The sequence below is a fragment of the Mustela erminea genome, chromosome 19 (genome assembly GCF_009829155.1).
Source record: "Mustela erminea isolate mMusErm1 chromosome 19, mMusErm1.Pri, whole genome shotgun sequence".
NCBI lineage: Eukaryota > Metazoa > Chordata > Mammalia > Carnivora > Mustelidae > Mustela > Mustela erminea.
In genome coordinates, this window is record NC_045632.1 from 32,929,785 (window position 1) to 32,951,870 (window position 22,086).

The following is a 22,086-nucleotide window of genomic DNA, read 5'->3' on the forward strand; positions in this document are numbered from 1 at the left end:
CAGCCGCTGCTGATTCTAGAACAGAGCAGACAGCTTCTTAGGCACAGCCCTGCTGCCCTGCCAGTTCATTTTTGCCTTTGCACAGGAAGCTGCAAGGACCCCCCAGGGGCGCACAGTGCCAGCTTTTACTGGGGAACGCAGATTCCCCCAAGCCATAAAATTCCTTCCAGAGTAAGGTGGCCACATTTAGCAAACAGAATACAAGACACCCAGTTACACTTGAACCTCAGATAAACGATGAGTAACTATTTTAGTAAAAGTACATCCCAAATGTGGGATGCAGTTGTAGTTCAACTAAAATCACTTCCGTTGTGTCTCTGAAACCCAGATGGGACCGGGCAGCTCACGTTCTCTCTGACAGCCTTATTCTGCAGCTGAACGGGGAGAAGGTGTCACAAATTGTCACATGCGTTCCAACTGCTCCTTTCTTTCCCCACGAGTCACATAAAGAGTCGATCCATGTGAGGCTGGGCTCTTCCACACCGTGACATCACTGTTCTAGGAGCCTGGCTGCCTGGCTGTGTCACTCGGGGCTGGTCCTCTCCACTCCTGGAGCATGGCTTTCCCTCTGCAAAAATAAATCGGAGTGGCACATAAGTCAATACTATATATATATATTTTTTTTTAATTTTTCATTGAAGTAGTTGACATGCAGTGTTGTTTTAGCTTCAGGTGTATAACATAGCGCTGGGACGCTCTGTACCTTCCTTGATGCTAGCCACCCACAATGTCATTACCACTGGGCCCTGAACACTGTTCCTACAGTATTGTTCCCTATCCTCCCTGGGCTCTAAGACCTATTTACTTACAAGCTGGAAGCGTGTACCTCTTACCCTCCTTTCTCAGTCTCCTGCACCCCCCTGCCCGGGTCTGCTCTGGCCACCACCGCCCATGTGTTCTGTGTCTCGAAGTGTCTGGTTTTTCGCTTGTCTCTTTTTTGCTTTGTTCCTTTGGTTTGTTTTTTGAGATCCGGCCGATGAGCGAAGCGGTATTGGTATCTCTGAGACTGCCTGACTTCCCTGAGCACAGTGCCCTCTGGGGCCACCTGTGTCGTCGGCACACACGGCACCTGCAGGGCGTGTCTTCGGCACCAACTCAGTGCCCGCGGCCAGATCCTCCAAGTGCCACAGTGCCCGCCTCTTGCCTGACTGCCTGGCCACCTCTCCTGGGGCCTGACTCTCAGGGGTGGACTGCGAGGGGCGGCCAGGGGCTCTTCGGTGGGGGGTAGTGTGACCGGCCTGCCCTGTGTGTGCCCAGGTGTGGACAGGTTCAGCAACGACATCCAACAGATGATGGGGTTCAAGCCAGGCCTCTACTGGAGACTGTGCTGGAAGTTTGTCAGCCCCGCCTTCCTCCTGGTGTGTACAGGGTGTCTGTCTGGGGCTTCCAGGGCCTAGGGGGCTGGGTTGTGGGGCCCGGGGTGGGGGGGGGGGCGCTGGGCTCAAGCAGACAGGATGCTGGGATGCCCAGCTCTGTTCAGAGCACCGGAGGCTTCGACGCTGGCGGGTCTCCAGCTGGGGCTGGGTCCCCAGGGGAATGTGTGTCACCTTCCCATGCCTCTTCTGTGTCTCTTGCTCCCTCTGTCTCCTTTCTTGTCACCATTTGCTTCTTGAACACTTCCTGCCTCTCAACCTTCTCTTCTTTTTTTTTTTTTCTCTCCTGCTGCTGCCTCCCTCTCACCTGCTCCCCTCCGTCCCTCCCTGGTGTCCCGGCAGTTTGTGGTGGTGGTGAGTGTCATCAACTTCAAGCCGCTCAACTACGACGACTACGTCTTCCCGCTCTGGGCCAACTGGGTCGGGTGGGGAATCGCGCTCTCCTCCATGGTGCTGGTGCCGGCCTACAGCGTCTACAAGTTCTTCAGCATACGGGGCTCCCTTCGGGAGGTGAGGTCGGGGTGCGGGCCGGGCTGGACCAGCGGGGTCGGGGGAGGCAGGGATGGCGGGGATATTTCCAGGCATCTCTGATGGGCCGAAAGAGGGCAGACACGAGGGCGCGTACACCAGAGCCACCGCGATGGCCCAGTCATGACCACACCCCAGCCCGAGTTTTCACGCTCAGCAATAGGGACCTTGGAAAGGTAAAAGTAGCGCTTAGCCCGGTGCCCGGCCCCAGGAGGCGGTCCGCGCGCGCCCCCTGCTGTCCGGTTCTGTGCGGCAGGCGTCTCCGCTCCCGCCGCCGTCCCTGCGGTTACTATTAACATGAACCTGGTGTCCCCTTCTGAGTTCTGTCCTGCCCCCGATGTCCCCATCTTCCAGTCTGCGCTGACCGTGACCTAGCCAACTCAGCTTTTACCTGCCTCTTTCCCGAACCTGACACGCACCAGCCAAAACCAGAGATTTCCAGAATACATCTTCTTCTTTTACCGGGGTGCGTTGTACATGCAGATACCCGGAGAAGGGTTTAGGAAACAGGGCCTTTCCTCTCAGAGAAGGTCTATCCTCATTGGTTATTCAAAAGCGCTTTCTTTTATGTATCATGGTGGCAGCCTCTGCCTCATGTCCTTCCTTTGTGAGATGAAGCTTCCATTCCTTCATCCCCTCATGGCCTCAATTCCCTGCCGTGAGGCTGCCTGGCCCCGACAGGCTGCTGGCACTAGATATAACTCCCCAGAGCTCACATTCTAAGCCGGAGACAGACAGACAGATGAGGGTGGCAGGAAGTGAGCCAAACGAGGGCTTAGGGAACAGGGTCCCAGGCTGGGCTGTGTCCCCCCCCACCCCCACCCCAGGTCCTTGTGATGCATTTCCTGTCCTTGAAATCCCACGTCCCAGAGCCTCTGGGTCACTGCGAGGACCTGTGTTCCGTGAGCTTAACCTGGATCTGCTTGGAGCTTTTCATGTTTCACACTTAGGGAGCAGCAAGGGCTCCGCACCATGCAGTGATCCAGTGAGCCCCCCCAAGTCCCCGCCCTGTGTCTGCACCCCAGGGGGCCTCCCCAGTGTCTGACCGCAGTAGTCAGCCCAGATAACTCAAAGTGAACAGACCCACTCTATAAACAAGGACAGGGGGTGTCTTGTATGGACCTCACACGCCGTTTCTGTGGGACTTCGGGGTCAACCAGGAGGTGGTCTGTGACTGGGGGTGGCTGCTGGGCTGCTGGGCTGGTGTCCCTCGGTCTGGCTGAAACACACACACACACACACACACACACACCCCACCCCACACACCCCCACCTCCTGTGTCTGTCTTCTTACAGAGACTGGCCTACGGCATCACCCCGGAGAATGAGCACCACCTGGTGGCCCAGAGGGACGTCAGGCAGTTCCAAGTACGTACAGGCTGAAATGTTCTGGGGGGGGGCCAGGCCCTAGTTACTCCCCACATGCTGGCTGCAGGCCTACACGCCTCAAAGTCTCAGGCAGCTGTGGGCTGGAGTCCCAGGGCTATGTTGTCAGGAAGGGAGGAGAGGGGCCTCTCCTCTGCGTCTGCCAGCTTCTGCCTGGTCTTCTGCTCCTCAGTCCTGGGAAGCCAAATGTCCAGTCTTCCCTAAGCTTTAGTCTCTCTCTCTCTGAGGGGTCATCACACTAGGCTGGGGATCTCTTATCTTGGAGGAAGAGTGGCAGGTGCATCAATACCATGTTGACCTAAGTCCTTTCCCTGAAAATCCTTGGGGTTGGGGTATGGGAGAGGGTCCTGGTGGGCCCCCTGTTTTCAGACTTGCTGTGTGACTTTGGGAAGCTTCTTCACCTTTTCTGGGCCTAAGTGACAAGCAGGTAATCAGCCTGCCTGTTCTCCGGGATCTTTGGAGGGAGGGGTGTGTTCTCTGCCCTCCACTCCCCCGTGCTTCCTGCTGCCCTTCCCGACTGGCCCTTGGCGCTCTCCATCCCCCGCCTGCCCCCGGCCCCGCCTAAACACCTGCCTCTTCCTCCGCAGCTGCAGCACTGGCTGGCCATCTGACCGCAGCCCCAGGGAGGAGCCCTGCCGCACCCACGTCCAGGTCCAAGGCTTCGCTACCACCCCAGACACAGTCTTGAAAATCCTCTCCTGAAAGATATGTCTTTCCATCCCTCTTCCTCTTTTCCCAGTTACAAATGGTTTAGCGACCTGGTTTTTACTCACCTTCTGTCCATCTGGCCCCGGGGTCGGGGCGGGGGAGGGGGGGTGGGCTTTGAGTTTAGATTGGAAAGCGACAAGGGACAAGAAGAGGGGAGGGAACAGTAAGAATGACTTCTGTTGAACCTCTTTTGTTTGGGGGAAGGTCTCACGCAGCTTGGGATCTGGCCCAAGCCAAGCTCCGTGGCTCGGGCAGAATTCCCCAAAACTCTTGCTTGTAGTTTGGGTCTCGGAAGAAATCCTGTCAGCCAAATCAGAGAGGGGATGTTCCTTTTGGTCATACGCCATGAAACCAAACCCAAACAAAAAGCCCACCTGGGTCTGGGGCAGGGTTCCTCTTGCCACCCGGTCAGCATTGTGGTATCTGAACCTTGGTCAGGGAGCTTGGGTTGGTTTGTCTCTGTCTTGGGTCTGCGGATAGACGCTTTGGGGGATCGTGAGCAGAAACCATCACAGTTTTCACTCTGGCTACATTGAGTCTGATGTGTGTGTGTTCTGGAACATTCTTCCTGGGGAATCCCACCCAAGCACGGTCCTAGGGCTCTTCAAGTGATTGGGGGGGTTGGCCCCGAAAACCCCCTCTGTCTCTCTTCATGGTCTGGACTTAGCACCTGAGGGCAAAGTGGGACCAAGTACAGAGCAACCTAGTCACTCAAGTTGAAGGGAGAATATTCTGAGTTGACGTAGCCCTTGGCGGTTTTAGAGAATGTCCTGCTTGAGTTCTGTTACACGTTTGCGCTTGGCGCCCCCTGGTGGTGATGGTTAGTTCCAGCTCCTTCAGAGAACGGATTCGCAGTTTGGTTAAGTTGGTGGCATCTGTTTGGGGTTTCTGTTTATGGTTTGAGTCTCTTCTTATGCCCTCGCTGCAATTCGAGATTCAGAAGTTCTTGTTGTGACTTTGGAAGTCCCTGATGAAGAATCTTGGGCCAGAAGTCAATAAATACAGGGGTCATTCCTACTGGGAGGGTAGGATGACACACATCCGGAAGGCGCTTTGCCTAAAACTGGGGTGTCCCCTGAGCCTGACAATGGATCGTGCAGTTTGCAGAAGATGGTTCTGTGGGGGGCTGCTGGGCACAGCGGGATGGTTTTCTCTCTCAGGGTCCTGAGATTTCCTTGCTAAGTCAGTGTCCATGGGTCATTTTTTGGAGGCAGGAGGGAAAATCAGAAGCCCTTTGATCTTTCCATGTAAAAAGTCTGGCTCAAAGTGTAGGACAGCCCAGGTGGCAGGTGTCTTGAACCACGGTGGAAGGCGGGGCCTGGGAGTGGAGCATCCCACAGAGTGGAACAGTAGGGTGGGGATTCAGGGAGATGAGGGCGGGATGACCCATCACGGGTGGGATCTGGTCCCATGAAGGATAATTCCTCCCTCAGGGTTATGCTTGTTCTCCACAGAGTGCATGTGTCCTCATCACCTCCTGTCCTCCCAGCTCGGACCACAGGGCTGGTTTCTGTCCCCATTTCCCAGATGGGAACACCAAGGCCCAGCATTTCGGGCACTCTGGTTCAAGTGTTGTCAGCTACCGAGGGACCCAGTCAGACCCTCAGGTCAGATCACCTGACTCTCAGCCCAGAGCTCTCCGAAATGCCTTGCACACTAGGGTCTCCCCCACCCAGGGCTGTCATGAAAAATAAACAAAACCCAGTCGAGTGGCCAGGGAGGGTCTCTTAGCAAAAGAACAGTGTGTTGGAAGACGGGAAAGGGAAGAGGATGTCACCTGTTCTCAACTAGCTGGTTGGCAGAGGCGATCATGGAGCGGTGCCCTTCCTGATGATCGCGGTCGCCCTGGGGAACAGCGAGGGGTGACAGCTGAGGCCAGCTGGCTGAAATGAGGGTGAGCAGGAGAGCCTGTGCATATCAGAACAGGGACACCCTACAGAGGGAACCTGCCAGCTGCATGTGGCCTTTCTGCCTCCAGACATTTGTCTCAAGGGTGAGTCGGAGATGTGGTGCTAGCTGACCCGTTGCCAGACCAAAGCCATGGTGCAGCCTTGTGGCGGGATGGGGCTGCTGAGTCTGGGGGGAGGGGCGAGGGAGGGGGGCAAGCCCGGGGACCCCCCTCCCTCCCCGGGGTTGGGTGGTGGGGGTGGGCGGGGAACCCTGGAAGCCTTTGGAAGCTCTCGTGGAGGTGCTGGCAGAGCTCTGGGCTCACCTCCCACCTACACTTAAGGGACGGGGGTGTATGTCCTTTGTCCTGAGTCATGTTTGACTTCTTTTTCGTGGCCTTTTTTTGATAGCAGAGGTTCCCCAACGTGAGGGTGCTCCTGTGTACTGTATAGGATGCTTTTGCCTTTTCCCAGATTTTTAAAGGATTCTTCTTGTCCATGAAATGTACACTATCTGTTTAACACCCACCCCACCCCCCCGCGTTAACATCTGCTCCAAGTCCAGTGGTTCTGTGTCCCCCTGTGGGTGGGGGGGGTCCTCATTCTAGAAGCAAGGGAGACAAAGGAGAAAGGGGAGCTGCCAATTCTTGCCAAATGTCCTGCTGAATGCAAGTCCCCAAAGCTGCCTTAATTCTCGGCTGGCGGCCCCACCCGGGGGGTGGGGGTGGTTGGCTGTCTCGTGGTGTAGGACCTGTTTCGCAGCCATGGTGATGTGCGACAGAAACATGCTCACCAAAGAGGTCATTTCTTAGTAGAGAAGCCCGCTGAGCTCATTTCACTTATTTCTTTTGGAAGCCAGGGAATGGGGAAGAACAGAGAAAAGCGAGCGCCATTCAGCATTTCGAGTCGCAGGGGACCTGGGTCTACGGCCGCCTCACCGGGCTCCTGGGGACAGGGAAGATTTTTCTCTCTGGGTTTCAGGGCTCTTTGTCTGCCAGCAAGGGTTGGATCCCATAATCAAAGGTCCTGTCCAGTTAAAAAATGTTCCTGTCTCCATGAAGATATTCTTGTGCTAGATGTACCGTGAGGGAAGCACGCTGTTTCCTGTAGGACTTTCCAGAACCATCTGGCGACTTGTAACCTGTGGAGTAGAGCGATGTCTGATGTCTGGCCTCCAGAACTTGGATTTTTCTGGACATTCGGTAGTTCCTCCTTTTCTGGTATGTCTTCAACAGATGCCGGAAACACTGGGTATTTAAAAAAAGAAAAATCCAACCCTTTTGTTTTAAGGATGTCAAGGGTGACGTGTCACGCCCTTGTGAGCCCCGGGATCCACAGCTGTGGGGGCGTTGGTGTCCTTACTGCCACCAAAGACGCTGGTGAATGTGAAGTTGTTTTTGGGGTACCCGCCCTCATCCCTCTGCTTCTCTACTTCTGTGTAAATAAGGATTGTTCCAGTGGTGCCCTCTCTGTGTCATGGGCCGTTCCAATGTCATGCAGGTTTCTCTGTCTGGTGTGGATTTATTTCCAAAGCTGTTCTCTTCATGGAAAAATAAGTGTGCAGAGTAATAAAGGATATTTCCTGTGCCACGTGTCTGGCAGTTGGGTTCTTTCTGTCATGAAAGTAAAATGCTACAAATAACAAAAGGCAAAGGAGGGTGACTGCAATCAACCTCCAGCTGGTGAAGAAAAGCTTCTGGTCATAGTGGTCCACCTCTCACCCAAATAACTCTTTGTATAACCCATGGAACAGGAGCGTGGAAGGGGTGAAATCTGTAATCCCAGCTCTAAGAATGACACACTTTAAAAAATTTTTTGTTTATTTTTTGACATTCAAGCTACTTACTAAAATAGCTACATTGGTTTTATTTCTTAAGACATATTTTTATTTAAATAGAAAATGGATAACAAGTAACACCAAGTTAGGTATCTAGCTTTGCTTTTTCATTTCTGGGGCTGAAGTTCAAAGGAATCAGAATCTTCAGTTGGAAAAAAAAAAAAAAAACCTTCAGTTGGGTTACATTCAGTGCACAATTAATTAATTGTGTGTTAATGCATGTGTGCATTTTTCTGGGGAGAGAAGGATACATTAACACAAGGCCCTTGTGGCTAAGTACTAATGTTATTACTTTTAATGACTATTGTTATTATTTTTATTGTTATGAGTTTTAATTTTTCATTATTTTTAAAGTGACATCAATATAAACAAGGTATTGCTATCAGGGACTGGGTGGTGAACCCAAAGGCTGAATTGAAACCAATAATAGGAAGTCCAAGAAGAGAGCTTACAAGATTACACCAGAAAAGAAAATAGGCTAGAAGTGGTGCGCTTCCCATCACTGGAGATATGCAAGCAGTTAGCCCACAGTGTCTCTTGGGTAGGTTATGGAGGGGACTCAGTGCCCTACGGGGGTGGGGGAGAGAGGTTGCACAACCTCTAAAGTCCTTTCCATGAAGCTCCTTTGTGGAGAGCCATGAGCCCAACCCCCTTGCAGCAGCCTCGGGAGAAGCAGATATACTTGTGGCAACGATCTTGAGGTGGGGAGTGATGTGGCCTATCGAGCTGCCATTGGGCAGACATCCCAGGGACGGGATTAGGATTCCAATCGTTCTGTTTGAAGTCCAAAATTGGAGTTAGGGTTTATTATAATGGATCAAAAGAAAGGCAGCCCCTTCCAGCCATTTCCAGGCTTCCCTTTGTGTGTGCTGACATTTAATGAGTAAGCCGCCCGGCGGGTGTAGAGGAGAGAGGCTGGGCCAGAAGCAGAAAGGGCAGCAGTTCTGGGGACGATGGGTTGCTGGTTGCCGCCCGGTGCCCTCGGCTGACAAATGTGGCAGAAGAAGCCCGCACAGGTGAGCCTTGTTTGAGGCGACCGGCAGGTTTTTCCCTGTTCCCGCATTGAATCACACCCCTGGCCTATTTGTGGAGAACTATAGCTTCGTTTCTGTCCCCTTCCACAGGCGCCGATAGGTGTGAGGCGCTCTCTTTGGGCCTCAATTTATTCATCTGTATAATGGGTCAGGGGTTATGAAAACTTATTTATGGATGGACTTCAAAGACTTCCAGAACCTTCTGAATTTTGGCTTTGATGAGTTTGTGTCTACTTCTGTCGGGGAGAGAATGCACGTGTTCATCAGATTCTCAGGGGTTTGAGACTCATGGAGATACACACACACACACACACACATAGCCTTTGGGGGCCTCTTTCTACAAGTGATGCATGGTGTCGGTCTCTGTTCTCCAACCCCAACCAAACGAGGATGACAACAGAGCTTATTTCTGAATGTCTGTCACCTCATTCATGCTGAATTTCCATTGAATCCATCCCACATCCAACATGCCCTTGGTTTTCCCGACAGCAACTAAATGTTCACATCGTGTTCAGAGCAGTGCCTGTCCCTTCGAAGTTCGTTGTTACGTGTTTAGAGCAGATCAGCTCTGCGACGAATGTCCATCTCCTCCCCCTCCCCCTCCTCTGCCCATGTCAAAGGCAGCCCAGTCATTGCTGTGTTTTCCTGCAGCCGAAACGGTGTCTCTGTTCCTTTGTCCCCTCCTTTGGCTGGTGCCGCTGAGGTTTGAACTGGGGTCTGGGTGGCCACATCCTAGTCTCCCTGTGCCCCAGTACACATGACCACCTGGACAGGGAGTTTAAGCTTCAGGAAATACCAGAGCCCATGTGCTTTGCTAGGCAACAGCCAGCCTTCTGCTGGACCGGCCGGCCCCACAAGCCCTCCGCTGTCAGCCCCCATTAGGCTGCGGTATGGGAGAGGCTCCCCAAGCTGGGCAGCAACTCAGGCAGTACTTGACCTCAGCTCCAGCCCAGAGGAGGAGCAGACAGGAGTGTGGCAACCGGAGACTCCCAGATGATCTGGCCACTAAGTGGCTTAGCAGCTGGTGGCCATGTCGGACTCAGGCGGGGGTGGGGATGAGCTGGGCCCGACCAACAGGGCCAGAAGTCTCCAGGAAATCAAGGAAGACCATCTCTGTCTCCAGAGGAGGCCCAAGCCAAGTCCATTGCCTGGACATACCCAGGAGCCGTAAAAGGATTGTTGGTGAGCAGAGCAAGTCTTCCAGGGAGGGACAGCCCCCACCCCCCATCCCCCCACCCCCCGTAGCTTCAGGCTCCGGTCCAGGGGAACAGCCGAAGATGGGCAGACTCGGAATCAGAAGAGGTGGGGCCTGAAGCAAGTCCAGCCCCTGGCCACAGGAAGTCGGATGCCGACCCGGAGGCCATGACCAGCCCAATATTGCGGCCCCTACCTGCTGCTCACCTGACTTATTCCCAGGTCCCTGCTAAGTTTCTGTTCTTGCATGACAGGCCCCCAGACTCCCCTGACCCCCATCTCCAGCCACATGCAGTAATACCTTATCAGTAGAGAAGAATAAGGGGGTGGGGCGGTATCTGAGGCCTTCCCACTTCCCAGGTAAGGACGAGCAAGGCAACTCTGACATTTCAAATTAGCCATAGAGTCAGATCAGGGAGCATGGGAGCCAAGATTAGAACTGTTGACTAGACTATTACACTTAGAGAGGACCCCACTGGAGGTTTGGAACAAGAAGGGAAAGACAAGGGTTCCTGGCTTTCTTAAAGAGAGAATGGAGCCTTTCAGGTCTCAACAGCCATGATGGATTCATTCCCAGGGGGACTGAGACCTTAGGAGTATAAGCACCTTGGACAAGGCCAGACGCACTGCGCTGACATTTAATGAGCCAACGCAGTGGCTTACCCAGTGCCAGTTACTGTTCCAAGTGCTTTGCAAATTTCATCTCACTGAATTCTCCTGATGAAACCATGAGGCAGTGTTATTATCCCCAATGCACAAATGGGGGACACTGAGACACAGAGAGTTGAAACAATGTACCCGTTGGCGACACTGGGGTTTGAACCCAGGGAGTCTGTGTTCTTAAGTGCTCTGATCTGCCATCGTCCCTGGTCCCTGGCCATGGTCCCATGGTCCCTGGCCATGCAGGCATAACTCTGTCCAGCTGGTAGGATCGTGGGTCCTCAACTAGTTCCAACACCCTCTTCATCACAAACAATCTATAATCCGTACACACATAGATAGTTTACATGTATGTGTTACATATGTTTGTATACAAACTAACATACTTGAATATGTATGCATTTACATGCATACTTAAATGTATATATGTATTTACATGTAACATGCATGTAACATAAACATGCATGTAAATGTATACATATTTAAGTGCCTCCAGTGTGCTCAGAAACAAATGACTTGCACTAGGACACCACCGTGAGAAAGTTCACCTTGAACAGAGATTCCCTATCTCCCAGAGAAGCTAGCTATACCCTAACCTCATGCTCTCTGTTTCTTTATGTCAGATACAGGTTCCCTTGGGCTCCCTATCCATCTCCTCTAAAGGTTAGGATAACAAGTGTAACAGGCATCTAACTATGGTCCCTGAACAGATGAGGTTTTATCATTCTCTTGTGTCCAGTAGGCAGTGGGCCAGGGAGAGGTGTGTTCCTCAGCAGGAAGAAGACGAGAAGCATCTTTGGTCGCAAAGAAGAGCTTCTGAGCGGGTCTCTGCCTGGACGTGCCCAGAAGCCTGCGGTAGCTCTGGAGACACTTAAGAAAGCCATCAGGGATTTGGACTGCTTCTAGTTTTCTATTCCACCATCCGTAGCGTATGGTTCTCATGCTCCTGGAGAGAGAGAGAGAGAGAGAGAGAGAGAGAGAGAAAAGAAAGCTAATCCACCTGCATTTGCCTATCTTTCAGGCAGGAAGAAGGGAAACACAGAGAAAGGACAAAAGGCAGAGGCCAACTGCATCTGCAACCCTTTACTCTGGAGAAGAGCGGGTCTCCCGGATCCCCGCCCGGATGTCAGTCTGTGTCTCACTGGCCAGACCCATGAATCAGGGCAACTTCTAGCTGTCAGGGGAATGGAATTTGTCGCTAGGTACATTGCAACCCCGCACAAAATCAGCGTTCTTTTAGGAGGAGGGCAAGAAGGATATTAGGACGACCCTGATCACTGCCTTCTTTCCTCCGGCTCCTTCCCCCAGGATTCCACCGTCTGCTGAGAACGGCGGGGGCCCTTGTGAAAAGCACCCTGATCAGAGCAGCCATCGTGAAGGGCTTCTTCGTGCCATAGGCTGAGATCAGTTCCTATCCTGGGTGGGGGGCGGTGGGACTAAAGGCTCAGGTCTTGCAGCGTGAGGACAGGCAGACCTCGGTTGGCATCCACAGAGACCCCTCGAAGCTGACCGAGCGAGTGGGGATGTGTGTATGCTGAGCTGAACTGTTTCCGCCTGCTCCAGCTTCCTTCTCACTTTCTCTAACCTGAGGGCCCCTTAGGAACGGAAGAAGCTGATTAACGCCGAATATGGCCGTGGCCACCAGATGGCGCCAACGCACACTCCTGTTGCATCACAGAGGCCGAGGAAGAGGACGGCAGGAACCAGGGGTCTTTGTTCTCCGGACCCTCCTCAGCGCCTGTGGGAACCTCCTCAACACCTTCCCGAACCAGGGAAGAAAGGTCATTCTTGTCTGGATGAAAAGATCCATTTGGTTTGTTTTGTTATATGTTGGGTGGATGTATTTACTCATTGACTCATTCATTCTTTGATGAGAACCATATCTTATAGTCCTAGTACATACCAGAAAGGAACTGGGGTGCACAAAGAAGAAATAACTCTTGTCCCTGAAGAACTCTTAGTCTAATGGAGGACGCAGATGGTATGCTGACAAGGAAACATATATTGAGCACTTACTGCATGCTTATTTGTAACCCACGGGTGTCTCCCCAAGACCTTCAAAGTAAATCCAGACTCCTTCTTCATTTCATGCCCCCTCTCTGCTCCGGTCATGCCATACTAGCTGCAGATGTGTCCCCAAGGACACCCCGTGCCCCTGGCCCTCGCCCCTTGGGCCTCATCCCTTGGCCTTTCCCCATCTCTCTGAAACCGACACTCTTATCTGTCCCTCATGTCCCCGTAAAAAAAAAATTATAATAATAAAAAGCCTTTCCTAACCTACCCATCTCACCAAACTTGCCACAATTTGTTGAAATGATCTTTCAGGGGACCAGTGGCCTGGGGACAGAAGGCAGCCACTACTTCTATTTCTCTCTCCTGTATCTAGATGAGCTTTGGGCACATGGCTGGTCCTCAGTAGATAGTTGCATTTACAGAGGGGAGTGAGACAAGGCCATCTCAGAACCTGACAGAGAAATCATGCATGGAACCCCACCTGGGAGATCGGAGAGGGGCTCCCATGAGAGGCGGCACCTGAGCTGAGTCGGGAAAATTCCAGGTCATGAGACTAGCGAAAGTGACAGCATGGATGCAAGGAAAACTCCAGAGATATGCAGTAGAAATTTCCACGTGGAAGGGCCACTGCAAAAAGTAAAATATAGATGACGAGGGCCCTCCCAAGCTGGAGAGGGGGATGGAACTTTTTCCAGAGGGCAACGAGGAGCTATTAAAAAGGTTTAAGTCGGTGGAGTGATGTGATCATACTTGGGTGTTACGTGTTGTATCTGGAGGTAATTGCTGGGTGACACACCACCCACAAAATGTAAAACAATAGCCATGTATCTGGTTGATGAGTCTGTGGAAAGTCCCGCCAACCTGGGCGGCCTCAGCTGAACTTGATCGGGCTCACCCACGTGTCGGCAGCTGAGGGTCAGATGGGCTGGTCCTCGTTGGCCTTGGCCAGCTTGGCTCCCCTCTGTGGGGTGTCTCAGTCCCAGCAGACTGGCCTGTGCTCATTCCCATGGCAGTGATGGGGGTTCAGCACGTAGGCACGGCCTCTAGAAACACAACATCACTTCTGCCATATTTTAGTGGCAAAGCAAGTGAAGAGGCCAGCCCAGATTCTTTAATGAGTAGAGCTTCAAAATCAGATGCCAAGGCTGTTTCCAGCAAAGTGAACACGAGGGTGGCCATTCGGATGGATCACTCTGGCTCCGTGGCACGGAGGCTAAGGGGAAGGGAGGCCAACTGGGAATCGTTCACCCGTCCAGGTGGGAGGCAAAGCGCAGATCCTTTACAGAGAAGTGTCACATGAGTGGAGTTTCCTGAATGTTTCTGAGGTGCCCGGAGCTGGATTAGTTCCTGTTGGAGGCTGGGGAGACCACCAGGGCCAGGAATCACTTCATCTTAGGGTTAAGTAGGAGGAAGACATGAGAAGGGCCTACCCAAGCTGCCGCTGCATGGTTAGGATTCTCGAGGCTTCAAGAGACCAATCTGAATGCTGAATGCTGACCCCTGGAAGGGTCAGCTCTGGCACAGTCACCGCCCCCCAGGAACATTGCCAGGGTCCCTTCCAAGGGTTATGGTCCTGGATCCAGCCCTGAAGCAGTTGTGGCTATATGGACACTTCCCACTAGAGGGCAGCAGAGAACAGCCAGTTAAATAGGTGCCTTTGGGAGGAAGCCTATGACTCAGGAGGATAGGATGTTTAAAGTGTTCCCTTTAGGAAGGAAGGATTGCTCCGTAGGTTCAAGTTCTAGAACCAGACTGCTAAGGTTTCTATCCCAGCTCTTTCGGCAAGGTGGGCTTCATGGGTGTGAGACCCAAAACCCCAGGCTCATGGTTGCTTTAACGCTCTGCTGTTGCCGTCTTGAAATTCTTAATAATTTTTTAAGATAAAGGCTTATTTCAGGGGCGCCTGGGTGGCTCAGTCATTAAGCGTCTGCCTTCAAGCTCAGGCCCTAAGATAGAGCCTCACATCAGGCTCCCTGCTCAGTGGGAAGCCTGCTTCTCCTTCTCCCACTCCCCCTGCTTATATTCTCTCTCTCTCTCAGATAAATAAAATCTTTTAAAAAAAATAATAAAGGCTTATTTTTATTTTACACAGAAAATTATGTACTTGGTCCTGTCTGCCACTTCCTTGTTGAGTTTTCTTGGGCCCCATGTTAACGTTCATGAGGTTGATAGCAAGTCTTCACCTCAAAGTATGACTGTGAAGATGATATGAATAGGAAAAGTACTTTATTATGAAGATACATAGAAAATATTTGGTAACTTTTAGTTACCGTTCTTCTTATAGAAGTCAAAGGTATAATCAACGAATCACTGAAGGCCAAAGAGCACTTTGACCTTGTAAAGTTCCATCTGACCACCACCTATCAGTCTGTCCATCTCATCACTTGAGAAGGCTTACATTTTTTGCGATCTCCAGGAACCTAGCAACACTCCTTTCCTCCCTGCTTATGCATCCCACCATTCGTCTGTATTTAGCGCACACACTGTGCAGGGCCCCAGAGTCCCAGAGACCTATAGAAAGGGTTCCTGCCTTCAGGAATGCATGGACTGGGTCAGTGGTTCTCAACGCTGGCTACATACCAGCTAAACATAGGGAGTTTTTAAAAAAAATCCTAATGCCCAGGCTACAGAAAGGACCCAGTCAAGTTGCTTGGAAGGAATGGCTTCAGGGAAGGGCCCAGCAGGCTGCTGTGTCCTTTGAAGAAAAGGTCTGGGCCTGGGGAAGAGTTCGTAAGGGCCACATCACAGTGCCCCAGGGGTGCGGCGCCACATCCCCTCGCGGCCACCTCAAGTGCGCACACAGACGATGCCCCTTCCCTGCCTACAGGTAGCTCCTCATGGAGGAGAGGGACAGGGCACTCTGGCCGCACGCATCTGGTAGTTAGAAGCTGTTGAGGACCAGAGGCAGAGTCCCCTTTGGCAGCTCCCAGGGCCAAGCCGTCTTCACCAGAGGCGGCTTCCAGACAATGGTGCCCACCAAGCCCAAGACACCAACACTGACTTGGTCTCCGAAACAATTTATTCCCCAAATGGAAGCCACAGTTCCCCCTTCCCGACCTCCACCCTCCTCCACCAGACAATCCCTAGCCTCCACAGTAAGATTGCTCTTTGGCTCATTAACACCACCTGTAGAATACCCCGGTCTGAGCTCCCCGGACCCCAAGGTCAGGCAGGCTTCCCATTCACAGCTCCACGTGTTCTGTGCGAGGTGGCATTTCTGCCGCCCCCTTGGCCAGGAGCTCAGTCCAGAAATCCACTTCCTCGTCCTTCAGCTTCTGGGCTGGCTGAGTGGTGGCTCCAATCTGCAGGTACCCTTCCTTCTGGTCGTAAGCTGGCCAAGAGGGCAGCCCCTTCCCATTGGGGTTCCTGGGAACAGAATCAAGTGAGAATTACCCAAAGCTACCATGGGGTCCCCCAACAACACTGCGAGATTTGCAAGACCTCTTGGTTTCATTTCTGCCAGGAGGCTCATTCACCCCCAGAGGCAGAGAGCTCACCAAATCCTCGGCAGCCTGCCCACTCTCAGAGAACTCTCATTGTCAGGGTCATAGGGCTGGGAGCTACCTGTCCCAGCCCACATGGCCGGCCCTCCCCCAGCCTTGCTCCATCTCTGTCACCCAGCTCACCCAGTCCGGGCGAAGTTGGCCCAGTATTTCATCATCATCTTGCTGAGCCCGATCTCCTCTTCTGAGGCACCACCTGCGCAGAGGAAGAAATAAAGGCCACGGTCAACAGCCCTGGACAGCTTGTGGGAAATTCAGAATCTGAGACTTACTCCAGGCCTACTGCATCAAAACCCGCATTGCAGGAAGATGTGGGTAATTTGTGTGCAATTAAGCTTCGGGGATCCTGATACAGGATGCAGGGGAGGGCTGTGGTCAGTCTGTCAGCTGGCCACCTCTGTTGACGATGCCTATATATCCTGTCCCCCCAGCTGCCGCGGGCCCAGCGCCACACCCGGGGGGGGCCTCCACAGCAACCCCACCTCAGGACTGTGCTCCCCGGGGTCTTTGCTCAGTCTCCTTCGCCCACCCACACTAGCACAGAACCTGAAAAATAACCCAAGTAGTTCACGCCCGGAGGCGCTGGCGTATCACAAACAGCCCTGAGGCAGGTCGCATGTATGTCATCTGTCACTGCTAGTTAGGACACTGAGGATATTGGCAAGAGGTCGTCTCTAAAGCATTATTAAATATATTAAGTTTAGAGACATGAGTTTTAAGTAGATACACAGTTGAATGGACAGACACACAGACGTACATTAGCCCTGATTCAAGGTCACCAGCCATTCTGACCTTGTTCTCACTCACATTCTGATATGCTCTGGTGAGTGGGCAGTGAGTGGTGGCTTTCTGGCCCTGCACGTGACCCACCAGATGTCTTACAGTCAGCCAGGTCCCAATTCGCAGAGACACTACCAATGGGGACACATGGCTACACCTTCTCCATCGTGTGTGTGGGAGTCGGAGAAAGGCTGGCAATCTTTGGAGCTCAGCCCTACTCTGGTGTATTTGGGTAAGAACTAGAGAGAAAGGGGAACCTGCCCAAGGCCACCTCAAACCCGGATCTCCTAACTACAAGTCTGTAGTCACCAAAGGACCATCACCTTTCAAAAACGGGGCCCCGAAGACGGAGAAGAGCTCATCCCCATGGTCCCCTTCCACCGTCTTGGGTTTCATGTCTGACGAGAAGCTTGGATGATACCGGAACTCATACATGTAGATGGGGGCTCCGGCATCTGGGGAAAGATGGAGCACGCACAGGTCATTTTACCAGACACCCACCTGGGTGGTGACGAGGTCGCCAGGGGCCTTGAGCGCTCAGGGACCAGGAGGGCCACCCGGATATGGAGTACAAACATCAGCAACATTAATAGCAATTGCCCAGTGTCGGGGCTGGCTGTGCGCTGGGCCCCGTGTGAACCTGCAGAAAACCCCTGGAGCTTCGGGAAAGGTCCGTATTCGCTTGGAGGCACACCGTCGGTGGAGGCGAAAATGGTTTTGAGCCAGGTATTGAGTGACTCAGTGAGCGCAGGTCGAATGAGCGGCTATTGGACCCGGGGGCGTAGACTCATTCAGAAGGACCATCACTGCAGGGGCCTGGGGTCATACAGATGCTGCCGTCTACACACGACATCTGTGCTCGTCCGCTGACTCCGCCGCATTCCACTGCCGACAGCCCGGGTCTGATTCCTTCACAGGCCCTCTGCAGCCCAACAGGGGCCTTCTATCCTGCCCAGTTTGGGCAGTTTGCAGTGTTTTCCTCACCTAAGATCTAGGGAGGAGTGACATGAATCTGAGGTTGCGTTTAAGTATCTGACAGCTCCGATATTTTAGTAGGAACACGGGGAAAGGGCACAATCTGTGTCTTGCATCACAAGAATCCAAAACCCCAGCATTTTCTATTTCTCCATCATCTATTTTGCTTCCTGACAGCAGAGAAGGGGGTGGCAGCAGAGAGAAGGGGGTCTCTAAGGGAGGACAAAGGTGGCTGCTCTTGCTTTCCTGGTCCCCGCTCTCGGAATCCTCTCTCTGAGCCCCCAGAGGGGGTCAGCTTTCCTGAAGACGGCTTCACCCAGAGTTGTTTCTCCCACTCCTTCAGGGCTGCCACCCCGGGGAGCTCAGTGCTGTGCACAGACCCGAACACCCACAATGGACTGACTCTGATGGGGGAACGGCCAGGCCCCCAGTGGAGCTGGAGGAGACATCGCACAGCTTTTCCCTCCTTGTGTACAAGAACAAACTTGGGAAGTGCGGAAACAACCGATGAACAAAAAGATCACTTACAATGCCACCACTTGAAGACACACATGTTCATATTCTAGCATATATCCCTTCTATGAATATAAAAATGGGATGATGTTGTAGATGTCATTATGAAATAGACAATAATATTTCTCCCTATCATTAAATATTTGTCCAAAGATGACTTAGCCATATACGCCATCCCCACATGAGGATGTAGAATAATTTATTGAGTTACCTCTCTCACCCCCGTCAATGTGCCCTTGGTTTAGCAAGAGGTCCTGTCTGGAAGAAGCAACGGTCAACAGGTCTGAAATCTGCCTGTTAGCAGCTGCTTCAAGGTCAAGCAGAACTCACCGAGAGAAGGATCTGTCACTTTGCCCCTTAAGACCTTTTGCAAAGGAGAGATCTTCTTTGGGCAGTGCATCGCACAAAAGATAATTCTCCCCCTCCCTTTCTTTGGCTTTCTGCCTAAAACCATGGAGGTGCATAAAATTCCTACAAACACAAGTGTCCAAAGGAAAGTAGGGTCACAGGTTAGGATAACAGGAAAATAGGAGAGGCAGAGAGGGCAGAGTTAGTTATCTAAGTACACCGTGGCAAACATGCGGATGGTCTTTCTTTCTTTCTTTCTTTCTTTCTTTCTTTCTTTCTTTCTGGGGGGGGGGGCAAGGAAAAGCTTATGACATTGGCAGCATTATCTTTACTTTTAAATCCGAGTTTCCTAAGTAAGAGAATTAAGAAGTCCTACTCATACAGTGGAAAGAAATTTCACAACATGTATCAAGAATTTTAAAATGCTCTTAGGGCCCTGCCTGGGAATTTCACTTCTAGCAACCAATCCTCAGAAAACTTTTAGAGACTTGACTGAAGGTGCTCCTTTCTGTGCACATAAGGCTAAGCATGAAGACTTTTCACAGATCTTGAACAAAGGCTTACAATATAGCGTTTATGAACACTGTTGATATATCGAACATGTGATTATTGAACACATGATATAACATTAATTTCTAAGCTATATGTTAGGCATGGAAAGATGATTCAAAAAATATATCAAAAATTTAGAGCAGATGTTTCTTGGTGGAGGAATTCAGAGTAGTATCGAATTCCCTCTTCACGTGTTTCCACATAATATCCCAGTGCAGGATATTAACTTTATATTCAGAGAAGTTCTTTCAAAAAGAAAGTGGGACAAATACAGAATGAAGACTATCATCGGTAAAATCTGTGCAGTCCTGGGAAAAGACTGTGAATTCAAAGTCACAGGATACTAAATTCTGATTAAAAAAACACAAGTCCAAGTATGGCTGGGACCAGCAGACAAAGCAGAGTAAGATATCACGAATCAGACACGTATCCAGAGGCAAGACCAAATTTATGAAAGAGCAAATTTGACCCCCAGTGGCCCCTGGCTGGCGAGTTTCGTCGGGACCCTTGGGAGGAGGAAGGAGTGCCTGTACTCACTATACTGAGGGCTTGGGAACAGAACAGATCAGCTCAGCTGCTTTTTCTCATGCCTAGAAAGTCCTGAACTTTAAAACCCTCCCAGCACGGTTAGAGAAGACCAAGAGCCATTTCCTGGCCTGCAGACTAGGTGAAGGAGGGGTCCTGTGAGGACCTCAGACAGATGCTCAGAAGGGGTGCACCCTCTCTAGATGAGCTTAGCCATCCTTGACCTCATACTCTACCTGCACAGCCTGGGATCAATGTTGGACGGGCCTGTGGTAGACCTACCACACACAAGGATGGACAGAAGCCATCAGTAGAATGGACACTCTCTAGAACAGCTGCCTCCACACCTCCCATTGCTCGCTTCTCTTGTTTTTTTGTTTTGGTTTTGGGTTTTTTTTGGTCTTGGACCAGCCTGATTTTATGCTTGGCTTCAGTCTACCCCCAGCTCCACTAGTTAACAAACTGGTTTGCCCCAGCTCTGATCTTGGAAACCTTCCAAGACATATCTTCTAAGCCTTGCACTCTGGCCTCGAAGACCACAGTAACATCGGGGGAGAAGCCCCTGTGATAGATGCTGCTGGTCCCTCATCACCTCCCCCAGCTTCTGGACGCACCAGCTGGACTTCCACTTCTGGCATCTGGAGCTCTTTGTCTGAAGGCTTTGGCCACCAAGTGACCATTCTGCCCATGTGTGTGGCAAGTCAGAGTTCCTGGAAATTAACAGCCCCTTGGGAACAGGCTTCAACCCATGACTCCCAGGAGTGAGAGGCTAAATACCAAAGCTCCCTTGCCAGTCGCACAGAATCACCCTGAGACATGACAGGGGACGTGATGTGACCGGCTCCAGGTGTCCACGGTGCCCACCCACTTCCTATGCAGCTCCAGTGGCTTCCTACTCCTTTCTGTGCCGCTTCTCTGCTGCTCTGCTGGTGTGTTCTGGGATCCCCTCCCTAACAAGCTATTCGCATTCAAGTCCTCCTCTCAAAGTTGCCTTCTGGTGGACCCAAAGTGAGATGGTGTCCCTATCCCCGGCCATATGGGATCGGTCCTGGAAGCCTGACCCTTGGTGGCTTCCCTCTGTCTATGCTGAGAAGTGGGCAGGACAAACAGAGAAGCTGGTGGGGTGGTGTCTCTCTCCTGTCCAACCTCTGGGACTTACCTCTGTGATGACGGGCCACAGTCACAGATGGGACACCAAATACCAAATCTGCTATCATGTCCAAGAACAGGTCCTTCTTTTGGACGGGGTCGTCTGTCCCTCCTAAATACTTCTCAGTGGCCAGTGGCGTCAGCTCCTCAGGGACCCTCTGAAATGGAGCAGAAGTAAAAGTGACCCTCTGTCCCTCCTCCCCCCTGGGAATGATGTGGCTTCTAGAGCCTGGGGTGGCTTGTGAGAATGGTGACTCTCTCCAGCCCTATGCAACCACCCCCGCTGTGTGTTGAGGGGGGAAGGGCAGAAAAGCGGGGCCAGAACCTTCCATCTCTGGGCTTCACCCTGCCATTTAGGTGCTCAGCAATTTGGGGCCAGTGTCTGTCCCTCTTGGGGTTTCAGCCAGTTCCTGTGGTTCCCTGGCCTCTTACAGCAATGGAGTAGGACCTCCACAAGAGTGATGCAGCCGTCTTCTGGTCCAGCTTTCCCTCGGAGAGTGGGTAACCCATCATCTGTTAGAACAACAGTGACACACTTGTAACGCATCAACAACTAGCAGAAGGCACCAACCCTACCAACCAACCAGACCGATGCAGGCTGAATGTCACTTCGTCATGACTTAGAAAAGCATGGGTCTTTGATGCATTGGGCAAAATCAATGAAACAAATGGGCTTATTTTCACCAGAAACTCAAGCCATGCAAAAGGATACAGTCAATGTAGAGAGAAGCTGTCCCAGGCCTTTGCAGTGTGTGTGTGTATGTGTGCGTGTGTGTGTGTGTGCATATATGTGTGTGTGTATCAGGCAAGAATCCCCACCCTGGACATGGCGACACCCAGGAAAGGTTTAAGCCTGGCTAGTGTTGAAGCAGAGGGCCAAGGACACAGACCTGACAGATACTCCCGCCTGTCTCAGTGGCCCAGGAAGGCCCAGATCCTGCCATTATGGCTTTGGTCTGTCAGTGACCTCTGTAATTCCGTGAAGTGCGAATGCAGGACTGTGACAAAACACCCCACCCAAGCCTCCACGTTAAGGGACTTGACCAAACGATAGCTTGGCTGCCAGAAGCGTAAGGCCTTGTCCCTAGGATGGATGGGGAGGATGTCCCAGTGTCCTTTAAAA

General features: G+C 52.0%; 2 protein-coding genes and 1 long non-coding RNA gene across 4 annotated transcripts in view; 1 reads left to right on the forward strand and 2 right to left on the reverse strand.

The window, feature by feature from the left end:
- The window catches only part of SLC6A2 (solute carrier family 6 member 2), a 47,591-nt gene extending 40,123 nt beyond the window's left edge, over window positions 1–7,468 (forward strand). For both annotated transcript variants that reach the window (XM_032324927.1, XM_032324926.1), the window contains exons 12-15: window positions 1,258–1,358; window positions 1,716–1,883; window positions 3,197–3,268; window positions 3,874–7,468. In XM_032324927.1, coding sequence (XP_032180818.1) covers window positions 1,258–1,358; window positions 1,716–1,883; window positions 3,197–3,268; window positions 3,874–3,897 — 365 coding nt within the window. In that variant the 3' untranslated portion in view covers window positions 3,898–7,468. The remainder of the gene's footprint in view (window positions 1–1,257; window positions 1,359–1,715; window positions 1,884–3,196; window positions 3,269–3,873) is intronic.
- Window positions 7,469–10,725: 3,257 nt separating this feature from the next.
- On the reverse strand, window positions 10,726–13,985 carry LOC116579483. Its single transcript, XR_004281291.1, has 2 exons — window positions 12,080–13,985; window positions 10,726–11,551 (listed from the first exon to the last, which is right to left on the reverse strand). It is a non-coding gene; the product is annotated as an uncharacterized LOC116579483 (long non-coding RNA).
- Window positions 13,986–15,621: 1,636 nt separating this feature from the next.
- CES1 (carboxylesterase 1) overlaps window positions 15,622–22,086 on the reverse strand; it is a 29,553-nt gene continuing 23,088 nt past the window's right edge. The window contains exons 10-14 of the mRNA XM_032323839.1: window positions 21,396–21,476; window positions 20,974–21,121; window positions 17,225–17,356; window positions 16,245–16,317; window positions 15,622–15,984 (exon numbers count right to left, since the gene is read on the reverse strand). Coding sequence (XP_032179730.1) covers window positions 15,801–15,984; window positions 16,245–16,317; window positions 17,225–17,356; window positions 20,974–21,121; window positions 21,396–21,476 — 618 coding nt within the window. The 3' untranslated portion in view covers window positions 15,622–15,800. The remainder of the gene's footprint in view (window positions 15,985–16,244; window positions 16,318–17,224; window positions 17,357–20,973; window positions 21,122–21,395; window positions 21,477–22,086) is intronic.